This window comes from Ixodes scapularis, unplaced genomic scaffold, assembly GCF_016920785.2.
Source record: "Ixodes scapularis isolate PalLabHiFi unplaced genomic scaffold, ASM1692078v2 PGA_scaffold4__175_contigs__length_147842914, whole genome shotgun sequence".
Taxonomy (NCBI): domain Eukaryota; kingdom Metazoa; phylum Arthropoda; class Arachnida; order Ixodida; family Ixodidae; genus Ixodes; species Ixodes scapularis.
In genome coordinates, this window is record NW_024609879.1 from 128202458 (window position 1) to 128216669 (window position 14212).

Sequence of the window (14212 nt, forward strand, 5' to 3'; positions counted from 1 at the left end):
TTCTTTGTTTTGTTTTTTTGTTTTTTCTTCTCGTGAGTATTTAGGTGAAACCGTAAAAAAAACATAACGTTTCTTGAAACATGGCGTTTATGCATACCTGTACTACTATGAAAAGAGGAAACCAACGTGTTTCGTCACTTTTTTTTTTTTTTTTTTTGTAACGCCTACATTTTGTCAGGCAGCATTCGAAGCACTGATCTCGCGGTCAGTCGCGTTCGAATGTGTTTGCAGACTGTATTTTGTATGATGAGGGGTGCAAGCAGTTTGACCCCGCTTTAGGCCTTTTGGGTGGTTTGTAAGGAAATGAGACATGAGCCTATACGACGTATTTTGCGTCAGTCGGCATTATATTCGAAGTAACAAGGCAAATATTTTTTTATTATTTTTTTACATTGAGACGAAGAAACGTTGCGAAACTAGCTGTGATTGTAATTCAGACTTCGTGACTTCTTATACTGAAAGTAGTGTGTGTGTGTGGGGGGGGGGGGGGGGGCAATCAGTGGCCGAATATCTAAACGCGCTACACAATGGACCACGTGAACAAAAAATTCGCGTTGCAGAATCCAGGAATCCTGGATGCCAGCCCTAACCCTGCCCGTTTCAATCTGAATGAGCATCACGCCTGCGTTAGTTATCCTACTGCACTGGCTAATTTGATTTTTGTTTGTTTGTTTTCATCTGGAAACAGCGTTGCCAAGTCCTCCCTCTACCCTCTCCAAATAATATACGACAGATTAAATTCACCCTCTCTAAACATCTACCGTCTGTCTGATTCTCTTTGCTGAAAGGTCATTAAATAACAAATGCTTGCAGTCAGAAGGGATCAATTACCGTTAATCATTAGGCTAAAGTAATTAAATTACCGGGACTAACTTACTACCCAAAACATGTGACTCGTACAAATGCTTGCTCAAAGCTAAAACATGCAACTCGTGTGAGCAAAAACCGCGTCCCATCACGTCGCGCTGCTGATCGGCGTAACCATGACAACAGTCGCAGACGCTGTGGCGTGGCGGCGGCGCTGCATTCGGTCACGTGAAGAGCACCAGCGGCGGTTGCTGTGGTTACGCCGCTCGGCGGCGGCCCAACATGGCGGAATGTTTGCACTTGCGTGCATCACGCTAAAAGTTGCCGCAATCCTTGCGCGTGAAGGCCCGTTCACACTCTTGCGACCGAGTACGACTGAGAGAGACGAGATCTCTTAAAACTTCTTAAATGTTTTCAGAATGAGGGAACACACTGGCATTGTGGCGCCATCTATGCGGTGACCTTGGAACTGCATTTCACAAGAGCGAAGGTTTTGCGGGATTTCCGAGGTCAAATGTGCGTAATACCCATAGAAAGGCTCGTTTATAACATTGACAAAAGTTTTTCGAGCCAAGAAAGAAAGGATAATGCGCGAGAAATAAAAAAAAGATCTGCCAGACCGCCGAGTTTACACTGCTTCCCAATAGATGGCGTTAGTGTGTTCTCCGGTTTAAGAAGTTTTAAGGAACCCAGGTTTAAGAGGTCGCAAGAGTGTGAACGGGCCTTAACACTCGGAAGAGGAAGGGAGTATCCTCACGTTGACCAAAAGGTGTCCGTCTCTCGCAGCACTGAATGGCCCGCAGCGCCCCCTGGGAGCGCGGACGACGCCAGACCCCCGTCCCCGCCGACGGACGTCAGGCAACGCAAGCTAGAACGACAGGTGAGCACGAGGGCGCACGAGCTCGAAGGGGCGGCCATAGCTGTGCGCGCGACTGCTGAGCGCGTGCTGGCGGCATGCTTCCGCAGTTCTTTCGCCACGTGCATTCCGCACCACCAAGATTGCCGGCCTTAGCAGCCTATTAACGTGAGCTCGGTCCGAGCATGCGCTCTAAACATTGCCCTCAAATATGGCGTCCAGTGAATGCTCCGTATGCATGAGCACGAGGCGAGGGCACACGAGGCCAAGGGTATACATGACACTCCGAGGGAACATGTGGTCGTACCAGGAAGAATACAAGCACAGAATAGACACGCTGAGTTTCATAAGATTTTTTTTTTTTTTTTTGAAACACCTAGCGTTTCCAAAAATTAATATGAAAGTCTTTTTTTGTATTTTTTTTCCGACTTTTTTTTTAGTTACTGACAGCACCTTGTCATCGCTGCACGGCCAATTCGATTGTGACGCAAACCAGTAAGGACGCAGAAAGATAGAATCACGATCAAAAGAACGATGAACGTAACAAGCGACGTCCTGCGTCCTCTAAGGTGTCAGTGTTCATACCAACATGTATCTCCTAAACGGTTCAGGGTTGTTCAAGTGTGACAGTTTTATTGGGCAATATTTTGCCACTATACTATTCGTCTTCGTGCTATCGCACTCTCGTCAAATTTGCCCCGGGACAGCTGAATTTGAATACCCTTATTTTTTTCTTAAGGTACTGACTCTCACCAGATAAGAACTATTCAATTAGCCTATACTCTATCCTATACGAAGTAGACACGGAAATAATTTCGCTATGAAAGGCGGCGCTCTCATGAAGTAAAATTTATGAGTGCAAAATGATAAGAACGCTAACGGAGAAAGGTTCGACATAATTCCTAGGGCGCGATGGTAAAAACCCTGAAAGGGTTACAAGAGAAGAAAAAAATAACAGCTATCAAACAACGAACTCCGGAAAGATAGGACACCAAGAAAAGACACGTCAGAAACAAAAATTAAAGAGGGATCCCATTTTCGTTTCGTTGCTCGGTTTGAAAATTTTCGATCAAGCTATGCAGAAAGAAAGAAAAAAAAAACATTTCTGTTGCACCGCCCGTACAAGATAGAAAGTCCAAACTCGCATCCAATTTGATTTCTTCCGGCAAAGACCATTTTGTACTTCGATATTATTTCATTCTATTCTTCTTATTATTATTCTTATTACTATTATTCCTTAGCTCAGGCCTCGAAAGAGTCGATCTCGGGGTGGTGGAAACATTTTTCTCGTACGAAATCAAGATTTGCCCGTGACAGGTTTCATTACGCGATATATAGGGGGTGGAAAGGGGAGGGGGGGAGGAGGAAAGAAGATATCGCATGAACCTTTAATAAACGCGGAGGCGCTCTCAGTGCGTCCAGATTTCAGAGTGTTGCCAACTTCTCGATGGCGGTCACGCGGTTCACGGAACCACGTTTTGCCACACGACCTTTCGAGGAAGTGGCGGAAGAGTTGATCGTCTGCAAGGGTCTCCGACTACGTTCTTCCTCGTCACGTGAGAACGTAACGCATGCGCACTTGGGACCGATCTGCTCAGGAGGTGACCGCCATTAAGTGGCAAACGCACTTCACAGGGTTTGAGTTGCCCCTTCTCTGAAATCAAGGCTCTCTGGGCGATCTCTTTTTCACGAAGGCGGACTGTCGTCAATAGCGGTGAACAACGCTGCGCGCTTTTCATAAACGATACGTGTAAGAAATTTAAAAAAAGAAGGGGGGGGGGGGGGAACGACACGAAGCCCTTTTGTCTTCTATTCCCTGCGGTATCAACGCTTCATAAATTTTAAACGAGATCAAAATGAGCGAGCTTTATTGACTAGGATATAGTTTGAAGAACGTACAAGAGCTGACCACTCCCTCGTAAATTGGAGCCGGTATCTTTCTTTCCTCTTTTCGTCCTTTTGTTCTCCATATCGCGTCGTCATAAGCAAGAGAAAAGGAAAAAAAAAAATATTGGCGGCGCGTGAAGTGAGCAAAAAGAAAAGAGCAAGCGTAGTTCAACTTCAAAAACACCGGTTCAGACAACGTACAGGGTTGCTCTTGATGCCTTCCAGATGGCGCAAGGTGCGGTATCGAACGCTCTCGCGCATGCGCGATAGAAGCCCACCCCCAGCGCGGACGTCGGACTTCTGTAGCAGACGATGTCTTTGTGGCTCGCCAAAAATATGAAGGTTGCTCCCGAGATTTCTCGCCGACACGCGTTCTTCTTTTGTCACTGTGTGCGTCGGTGGAGGTTTTAGTTTCCAGTGCGAGGGACGCCGTATTTAAGAAAGCTTAGACTGTGAGTTTGGTGCGCGGCATCATGGTTCCACTGATGTTCTTCTTGATGGTGAGACAACTTGTTGTTTTTTTTTTTTTCTCTTTTATATTGCTATCTGTAAAAAAGATCAAAGCAGCTGTAGTCAATCATAAGGTAACACTTGAGACTGCGGCGCGGAAAAATTGAGAAACTTTTGACTCGAAGGAAAAAGGTAACAGTAGGATATCGTCCCAAACTCGGCTCAAACTCAGAGCTTAGCCTAAGAGACGTGAAGTGGGTGAAGCGAAAAGTCCCGTTTCTCCAGTCTGTCGGGGATCGGATGTTTCAACCCTTCCTCTAGCCTAACTCCACTGCAGACATGATGTCATTTGCGGGTACGCCTAAAGGATGCGCGAGGAATGTTTGATTTTGATTTACATATGTGCACTTGGAACATGCATGCAGACGTTTTCGTATGGCCAGTGTTACACATACAAGCAATAAACGCGTCTGAAACAGTTTCTGCAGACTGTCTTCTATACGATGTATTGGCGGCGTGATCTCGGCTTAAAACTACTCTGACATTACTTTTTTGCGCAGTTTCAAATTAATTCGGGAATATTATTGACAAATTATCGAACTGGGTCGTTTTGATGATACGTGAAAGAGTTCGGTAAAAGATCATCCGTGGGATATCTAACACGGCGTCTTCGGCTCTTGCGATCGCGTACATGCGCGTGACTTCCAGCAGAGCTGCAGGCTACGGGCGCGTGAGTTCGTCTGCTTCCCGCGCAGAGGGTACAACGATATGTCGGCGCCGCGCTCTGATTGGAGGATATAGGGGGTAGACATAAAGGCGGAAGTTCGTCCGCGTCTTGCGCAGAGGGTGCGGTGACGTAATGCGCGGCCTATTGCTTCGGCGTTGTCTGCTAGTCGTAACTATGGCTGTTTTAGCATTTCTACGGCTGTCGGAAATCCACTGGTTTTTCTTACGAACAAAGACTCGGAATTTGAGAAATACAGAAATAGCTCGAAGGGTATATATGTTGGTTTTGTCTACTAACAACTACCAGACGCGCTACAACGAACCATACTAAGTACACGTTACCCATAAATAGAGTAACTAAATAGCACTACTTATTAGTCACCGAAGAAGTAACCATAGTTGGTACCTACAGAGTTCAGAGAAAGCTCGATCCTCCCATCTTTCCACATTAACAGAGCAAATACTGGAGAGGAGGTCGCCTCGTCTCCAGCGTCCGCTTTGCTAAAGTGGAAAGAGGTGGGTGGAGCTTCCTCTGAACTTCTAACCTATCACCGACTCTAAGTACGTCACTCGCCTCCGCAGTTTATAAAAAACGCGTTACCTCGGCTTGAATGTAACGCGTTATTTGCCTTGTAACTGAACGTGTCATCATCGTGAAGCTGTAGCCACTTCCAATATATTTTGGTTATCGTAAAGTTGTAGCCACTTCCAATATTTTTCGTCATCAATAATTCTTCGTTTTTCAAGGCGCTACTTCAGTGATAACTGTGCCAATACTTGCATCCATTGTGCACATCGTTTTGTGGTTTATGTAGCGTTTTATGGTCTATGTAGCGTTTTCTCGTCGCGTAAATTACTATAGGTGCGAGCTGGGGTGACAACTAGGACGGCTACATGCGTTGTGCACGTTCCCCTCCAGAAGTAAATACAGTTTCTCGTGATTTCATCAGAAAGTAACGAAAATGGGTTACTCGTTCCTTTTCTTAAAATGTAACTAATTCGTTATCTCGTTACCGAAGGAAGCAACCAGGTATAAGTAAAGCGTTACTTGTGACGCGTACATGTCTACAACGAACAAACTCACGGAAAAGGTGTTCGCTACTCAGCAAAGAGAAACAACAGCAGCAAGCACCGAGTTTCGCCGTACGCGTGATCACCCCCTCCCTCTTAGTCTCTTACCTTTTCGCGCCACCTGTGCGCAAAAAAAAAAAAAAATTTTCGGGAGGGGGGATATTGTTGGATAAGCTCGGCTCTGACGCCGTGCCAGTCCGGCGGCGTTCCTCTCGGCACTGCGCATGCGCAGACCGTTTACTTCGCGCGAATCCGTGAATGTGGCCTCTTTAGTGGCTCTAGATGCCACCAAAGAGTACCGGGGCAGAACTCTCCCGCTTGCGGTTGTGCGTATGGTCGGACGAAACGATCATCGTGAAAGCGCAACGACATTAAGCTCATAACGACCGTATGACGCAGTCAGCGTGCACGACACGATGGTGATTGGGCGCCCTGTGTTTCGCCGTGATAAGGTTCTAGCTTCGTAGAAACCACTTTGTACACCGCGCTTTTTTTGTTCTTTTTTGGCAGATATAACAAAGGGTTTATGCCAGTATGTTCAAGACCATTTAGGTTCTTAGAGAAAGCTTCAAAACTGCTTTCCTTTGCGATGCGTCCGGTAAAACATTAGGATTACTGGATGTCAGCGTGGCTTATGAGTCAAATGCAAATTGTGGTATGCAGCCGTTTACAGCTCAAGTTAAGCTGCATGCCGTTTGTATACTATAGACCCTTTACAAAAGGGCGCTCCTTCCAGTAGCCGCTGTGCCTATTAACCGACTCCACCATTGTTCGGGCTCGTACCCTGATCGCATATTGGACGCGAAGAATGAGTCAGCGTTTGTCGAGGACTTAAATCCATTCAGACGCTTTGTGCCCAAGAAATGGCTACCGCCAATGTTGGCTGTTGGAGATTTGAAAAGGGTATACTCTCAAGAGCGGTTAGAACGAAGTCGACCGGAATCGGAAATCATTTCGCTATATCCGCAATTTCGTTATAACTGATTTCGGTTTAACGAAGTGCAAAAAGGAATGGGAAATCGTGATCGCTTCGCTGTAGCCGCTATTTCGTTATAACCGGTCTCGACAGTAATTGTGCTATTCTAAATTAAAAACAGGAAATATACCTTTCAAAACTTCGTGTTGCACTCTCCAGGTAAGTTCTCTGATCGCGGGTGAACTGCCCATCACCATATGCGACCGTCTAATGAGGTCCAGACGCAATCTGCTTACTCTCGAACCATGAATCGAGGTGAAAAAAGTTATTTAGCAGTTCGTGTTATCACCGGGTGGCTTGCGAAGCCGGACCAAATTTCACACGACAGCCAGCACCAGAAATATTTATTATCCGCAAGTGCCTATTTGGGCTCGCGCTATTCCAAAACCGTGACGCATCAACTTCTCGAGACTCTTCTAACAGAAAACCGCACAGAACAGTAGAGCCGGGGTAACACTGTTTATATAAAGCACAAAAGAGAGACTGCGTACAGATTGGAGCGCGAGTCGCCGTGACATCCGTGCTTTGAGTGCCGCATGACAGTAAGTTCAAGGGAAAAAAAAAAAAAACTTACCACGCGGCGTTCAAAGTTCAAACCACGGATATTGCGGTAACTTACTCCGCTGCAGGTTATGTTGTACCGCAGCGAAGGCTAGAAGCGCGAGCTCATAGCGTTGGCAGCTGCCCTTGGTGCACGAAAGCTTGTGACGCCGAGATGTGCCCTAGATCAAAGAGCTCGCGCTTGTAGCCTTCCTTGCGGTAAAACACAATGTAAAACAGACTATAGTGCTTCCCGATTGTCTTTTGTATGATGTATTAAACTCCGTTCAACCGGTTCAACCTTAAACCGAGACTAGAGGCTACGCACTCAGCGTGAGCTTCCTGCCCTTGCTAAGACAAGTGTGAACGCGTAGGTACGCGCAACCAAAGCATTGCGGAAGCCAGCGAGTTCGCAATGAAGGCGGAGCCTTTAGTCTCAGCTTAAAGGTGAACGGAGTATAGACGATTTGCAGCAGCTGTGCGTGAGCACCTCCATAACTAAATTTTAGTTTTTCTTTCCTTGTCAAGACCCGTTTCAGTGGCTCGTTTACCTCCGTGAGAGAAGAGAAGGTCAGCAATGGGCGGCTATAATCTGGAGCGTCTGTAAAGCGTCTATAGCGAGCCTATATTCGTCCTTCTGTTTAGTGTGATGCCATCGAAGGGGCCATGAAATAAATTTGAGCTGGGATAAAGGATCTTAGATTGGAACTTCATTAATCACATATCGTTTAGTGGGCCAAAAAAAAAAAAAGAGGGTAGAAAGTCAAAAGCTAGCATTTCGGTACGAACACTTGGAAATATAGCGGACTATATTGTACCTGTTTTCCTCCGAAAGCTCTCTGCCCTTTTTTAATATGATACGTCGTCAGCGGTATCCAAAACGCGTCAGCCGACCCGAAAACACGTCAGCCGAACCCAGCTCACGCTTTGAAAACGAAAACTGCGTCACTCAAACGTATGCGCTTGTCAACAATCAATCCGTCGACGAGAATTTGGATTCGCGTTCGTGGCCAATATGTGCCCTGACGGAACTTATCATCACTTGAGAATGACAAGTTTTATGGTGCGCTCAAAAAGCACGGTGCAAGCTTGAAGTCATTGCACCGGTGCCCAAGCATGCCACCCCGACGACGTGATTTCTCAATTCGCTTTTGAGCTGAGGATTAATGCTAAGGAGGAAGAAGTTGAAAAATTGTCTCATGGCCCCCTTAAAGGGTAACTGCAAAGAAAAAAAAGTTTTTTTTTAAATAGCCTAATTGGGACAAGCATGTCCAAAAAACAATTTTTACGCGAGAAAAAACATTTTTTACAGCAATATTTATTGCGTGAGACTCATTTTAGTTTGCGGCTATTTCGTCCGTTTTAAATCGCGCGCCACGAAGTTGTGATTATGTGACGTCAATCCCAAAAGGTTCTCATTGGCTAAGAGTTTGATTGACAGCTTAGATCTTGGTTGTTAAACCTTTGTTATATGTTGCAATTTCCTTTTGAGCCGCATATTTTTACGTTTAAAGAATAACCCATGTGATGAGAGTTATTATTCTTTACAAAAGGTTTACAAGACGGGCACTTCCGTTTGGATTCATACAAACAAAAGCTTCGCCATTCTTTCATGGCCGCCGAAGTGGCCGAAGTCTCTGCTCCTGCCTGTCTCGCCTACCTCGACTAATCGTTTCGCCGAAGTGATCAGTGTTTCGTCGTTTCGTGCTGACTCAGGTGCTTGAGTGAGACTTCTTGAAGTGAAGTAGCGTGTGTTTAGCTGCTGTCGCAGGTGTTAGTGATAGGAGGCGACGCGGGGTTTTGGCTTTCATAGCGCGGTTCTTTCGTTTTCCTCTTTGTTTGCTTGGCGTGTTTTTTTTTTTTTTTTTTTTTTTTTTGCGCGTGCAAATGCTGACTTTTGGAGATGTCAGATGCGTGATCCCGACAGTGAGCCTTCCAGCAGCCATGTCGCCCCGAAAGGAATGCTATTTGGCTGGAGGCAATCGGGCGTTCGCGTAGCGACCAACGTGTCTAGTTACGTTCTCGTCATATCGCTCTGGAGGCCGTCGAGATTCGCCCCGTGTGCACCTAACGTCCGCGACTAGACAGAAAATAAAAAAAGCACTATGTCCACTGCGTAAAAATAATCTCAGTTCATGCATCTGTACGCAGGTACGAAATCGTGCCCAAATTTATTCACACCGCACGATGCAACACGTCGCTGTGCAAACGCAGTCCAACACGAAGCATAAAAACGGCAGATTTAGGACAACAATTCGGAGTCCATTGCTCAATTAAAACGACGTAATTTTGTTGAAAACGCCCGCAGCTTTTTACTCACGGTATGCTTCGGGAAACTTCCACATTTAGAAACAGAACGAGGCAGATTTACTTTTAAAAACGCTCCCAGCGTCCTCCCGGACCAGTTTGACTGGATGAGCTGACGACAACGGGACTTAACTGGTTGAACGTCAACCCCACAACCAATTTGCGCTCCGTGTTAGCACCGCATTACACACACCACGAACGGTTCAGCTCTTTGTCGCATCGCCGTGTTGCACCAAACAGAACGAGATCGCCGAAACCAACGCAGCGCTGTCGTGAACCTTGGCTTGTGGTTGCGCACTCGTGGATTCTGTGACTCCCTTCGCCTTCAAAGCGCGCACGACGATTACGAACGATACTTTCCGTCTTCCGGGAACATCACAGGGGCACTTCTCCGGTCACGTCTTCGCTACATGTGCTCGCAAACCGCGTCAAGCCAAAACAATACACAATACCGCGGCCTGGCGTAGTTGCCAGATCTTGCCGGAAGTCGAGACGCTGCGTCGTTCAGGTTCAACTCCGCAACGCAAGGAGAGTGAGGGGCGGGGCGTACTCCTCTTCCGCGGGGGTCGAAAGAGCGGGAGTTTCAAATGTGGAGAGGTTCTGACTCTACTAAATTACGTCCTGTGGCGTAAATATTGATAAAAAAATCATTTTTTTCGCGGAACATTTGTTTTGTGACATGCTTGTCCCAATTAGGCTGTTTAAAAAAAAAACTTTTTTTTCTTTGCAGTTACCCTTTAAGCCCAGACTAGAAGCTCCGCCTTCAGCGCGGGCTCGCTGGCTTCCGCAGTGCTTTGGTTGCGCTTGCCTGCGCTCTCACACTTGTGTTCGCAAGGGCAGAAAGCTAGCGCGGAAAACGGAGCTTCTATACTCTGTTTCACCTTATGATGTACTGCAGGAAAGGCTACAAGCGCGAGTTCCTTGCTCTAGGGCACATCTCGGCTGCACAAGATCTCGTGCGTTAAGAGCAGCTTTCAACGCTATGAGTTCGCGCTTCTAGCCTTCTCTGCGGTACAACACAAGGTGAAATGGAGTACAGTCTCAGCTTAATAGCGAATGGAGTATCGTAATCGCTTCCGACAGCACGTGCTCACGGGGAAAATACAAATAAATTGTCGAAAATTAAATGTCGACGCGTAGCAGAGTCAGCACTACCAGCGCGTTCAGGGAAACACTCCTTCACGCGCGTCAGTACAAGAAAAAAAAAAGAATAAATAAAAAAGCGTTTGAAATAAAAGGGCCAGATATCATCGCCCTAAGCAAAGAGCGTTTGAAGGTTCCTTATGATGTATGACCAGTATTACCTCGGCGTTAGACAACCATTTTACCGCTGAATGTCAGTTGTCCAGCATTTCCACTTAACTGATGTGGTGTTGCTCATCGCTAATCGTGGAATAAAAGTGAGCAGAAATGAGAAGTGAACTCAGCTCTGACCATTGTTTCTTTACCTATCTCTCAGTTTGATTTGGGATAGAGCACTCTCAGCAAGTTTCATTCAGCTTGTCTTTACTAAAAACATACTTCCCATGAGAAAAAAAAAACAGCAGTTTGCTTTTAAATCTTGTTCTACTTGCCACTCTTGTTAAAATAACCTCCGACGCGCCAACAATTTTTCTTTTTAGTGCTATGCGTTAAAATGGTGTATCAGGGCATCACTAAAAAAATTGTTTCACTTTAGAGTTGGGTAGTTTTTGTTTTATAAAAAAAAAAAACTGAAATACGAAGCCCAATTCAAAATGCCCGCCAGTGCCCTGTGACGTAGCAATGTACCGCGAGATGTCGGAGTGGTCAGAAGGGAGGCGTCGCCGGAAGTCACGTGAGTTGTATCACTCCTCGTGCTTACCGCAACCACGTGGAACTTTTTTTTTTTCTTTGCACTTCCGCGAGCGATTTAAGCAGACAAGGTTTCTTTTATTTGCTTTTTATCACCTAAATTTGCTGTAAAGGTAGAAAAAGTGCAGTCAGTGAACCTAGTAAATAAGTTCTACTCATGTTCTAGACAAAACACGTACTTTATGCTCGACGTTTACTTGTACTTACAACACTCACCAGTTCATATTCTCTAGACGGCAAGCATCTTCAGCCTGGAGAGTATTCGATGATTCGACGACCTCAGTGTCTGAACCTTCGGCAATGCGATCGGGCGTGTCCTATGCAAGCAGTCCTAAATTTCTCCACGCGTTCTCAACATTTTTTTTTCAAAACTCGATAGCTTGTTTTGTATGGCTGTGTGCCATCGAACTGATGACATGCATTCGTACACTGGGTTGTACTCGCAACGCTTTCATCATTGACATCCATCACGTCGATTCACTGACTCTTTGTCCCCAACTTTTACAGCACGCAAACTAACCAATGGTGCAGCGATAAAAAGCTAGTGGAACTGAAACTTCGTTTTCTGCGATCTCTGGTAAAGAAAACCAGAATAAAAACTAAAAAAAAGTCTTAGGCACGGTCGCGGAGAGCACGAGGAGTGAAACTCACGTGACTTCCGGCGAACCCATTTTTAGTGACGTAGGTCGATGCCTCCTTTTTGACCGCCCCGACACCTTGCGGTACATTGTTACGTCACAGGGCAGTGGCAAGCCCTTTGAATTTAGCTTTGTATTTCTATTTTTTTTATAAAAAGCCACGCAACTAAAAGGTGAAACAATTTTTTGGTGATGTCCTGATACACCATTTTTACGCCTAACATGAAGAAACAATGTATTTTGTTTTTGCGTGTCAGAGGCTTTTTAAAGGGGAACTTTTATAGTCACCAAGTTTGCTCATAATTGGTTCAACAGATTAATAAACAGATCTGAGCTAATAACCCAATATTACAAGATCACACTATTTTGTTCTCAAAAAGTTATTGTTTTCTTTTTTTATTTTTTTTAAGGCGGATAGAAGTTCTACTGGCGACACTATAAACGTGACGTCACGGGTTGTAACACAGTAACAGATTTCTTTCCCAACGGGTTAAAAGAAGTTTGATGATGTAAAATAATGACTACAAAAACTCAAACCAGTAAAAGGGAGAAACGAAACAAGAGTTCGTTTTTAAGTGTTATTCTACTTGTGGCCAGTCCAACAAAATTTCAAAACAAACTGCTGATTTTTTTTTTCGTTTACTGGGTTAAGGGTTTGTAGCCTTTATTGTGGAATGTGAAAATTTATTTTAGTCACAAATGTTTCTCAAATTTGGTGACTATAGAAAGCCATGAATCATGCAGGAATTTTTCTGTAAGATAGGTGAAAAACATAAAATGTTCGATAGCTTTGTACAGACTCGAGATGCCACAATTTTAACGGAATTCAGAAAGTATAGAAATCGCCTGAACTCCGATATGGTAAAATCAAAAGAAGCTTTTTTCAACGTAAGTTTGCAGAAGCGCGTAATGATCTAAAAAAGACATGGGAAAATGTTGACAAAATCATTAGACTTAAGTCGCGTCTCAATTGCTTACCCGATTTAAAAATAGACGGAAAATCGCTACCTAGGACTGAACTAGCGACACGATTTAACACTCATTTCCTATCAGCTGGTGAACCCACGTCATCAAGTCTGCCTGGTGACCACAGGACGTACCTAAAAAACAATATTTCAAAATCAACCGTTCTTTATCCAGTAACTGCGAACTAAATAATTGTTCTTAATGTCCCTTAAAACCAATTCAGCTTGCGGGCTGGACGAGCTTAAAGTAGCACCTATTACATTTGTATCTAGCATTGTTTCAATTCCTCTTACTCATATATGTAATTGTATAATTGAAAGTGTTTTTTTTTTCTGATTTATTAGAAATAGCGAGAGTTTCAACAATCAGTAAGGGTGGCTCCAAACATGACTTAGGAAACTACAGACCAATATTAGTGTTGCCGCTGTTCTCAAAAGTAATTGAAAAAGCAATTAATGCAAGTCTTCAAAAGTTTTTTTCTTCTAGATACAATGTCATAATCAAACAACAGTATGGTTTTCAAAAGTGGAAAACTATCGAACTAGCGCTTTTGCACATTAAATAAAAAAATGGTGATACGTAATATTGAAGATCAACGTTTTAAAACGGGTTTATTTATCGATTTTAGAAAGGTTTTTGATTCCATCAAGCATGAAATACTCCTTTCAAAGCTCGAGGCAAATTGTATACGTGGGACTGCACATAAGGTTATTACAAGTTACCTTATATCTCGCCCAGAGTATACGCTTTATAATGCCATGAAATCGCCTCTAAGGTTAATAAAATATGGCGCATAGCGCAAGGCTCGATACTGGGAGCTTTACTGTTCCTCGTCTCTATTAATGACATACGTAACATACCATTTACCGAAGACTTAATAGTGTATGCCGATGATACAAATGCATTTTTATCTCTATATATAAAGAAGACACAATATATATTTTTGTTTCTCGATGAATTGCGCCCACAATACACATACTGAACTGCAGTTCAAAAGAGATCTAATTGAGCGTGTCGATAATCATAAGCTTTTTGGAGTGTGATTTAACGAACGCGTCAATTGGACACAGATTGTAAATAAAATACGAAACGAAATATCAAAATCAATAGACTTAGTTTCATCTGCAAAGCATCTTTTACCGGAATGGCTGCAGT

The 14212-nt window shown here is 44.4% G+C and overlaps 1 protein-coding gene across 1 annotated transcript in view; it reads left to right on the plus strand.

Moving 5' to 3' along the window:
- The first annotated feature begins 923 nt into the window (after positions 1-923).
- Positions 924-14212, plus strand: part of LOC8023407 (tubby-related protein 3) — a 58643-nt gene continuing 45354 nt past the window's right edge. The window contains exons 1-2 of the mRNA XM_040205421.3: positions 924-934; positions 1594-1687. Of these exons, the coding sequence (XP_040061355.1) occupies positions 924-934; positions 1594-1687 (105 nt within the window). The remainder of the gene's footprint in view (positions 935-1593; positions 1688-14212) is intronic.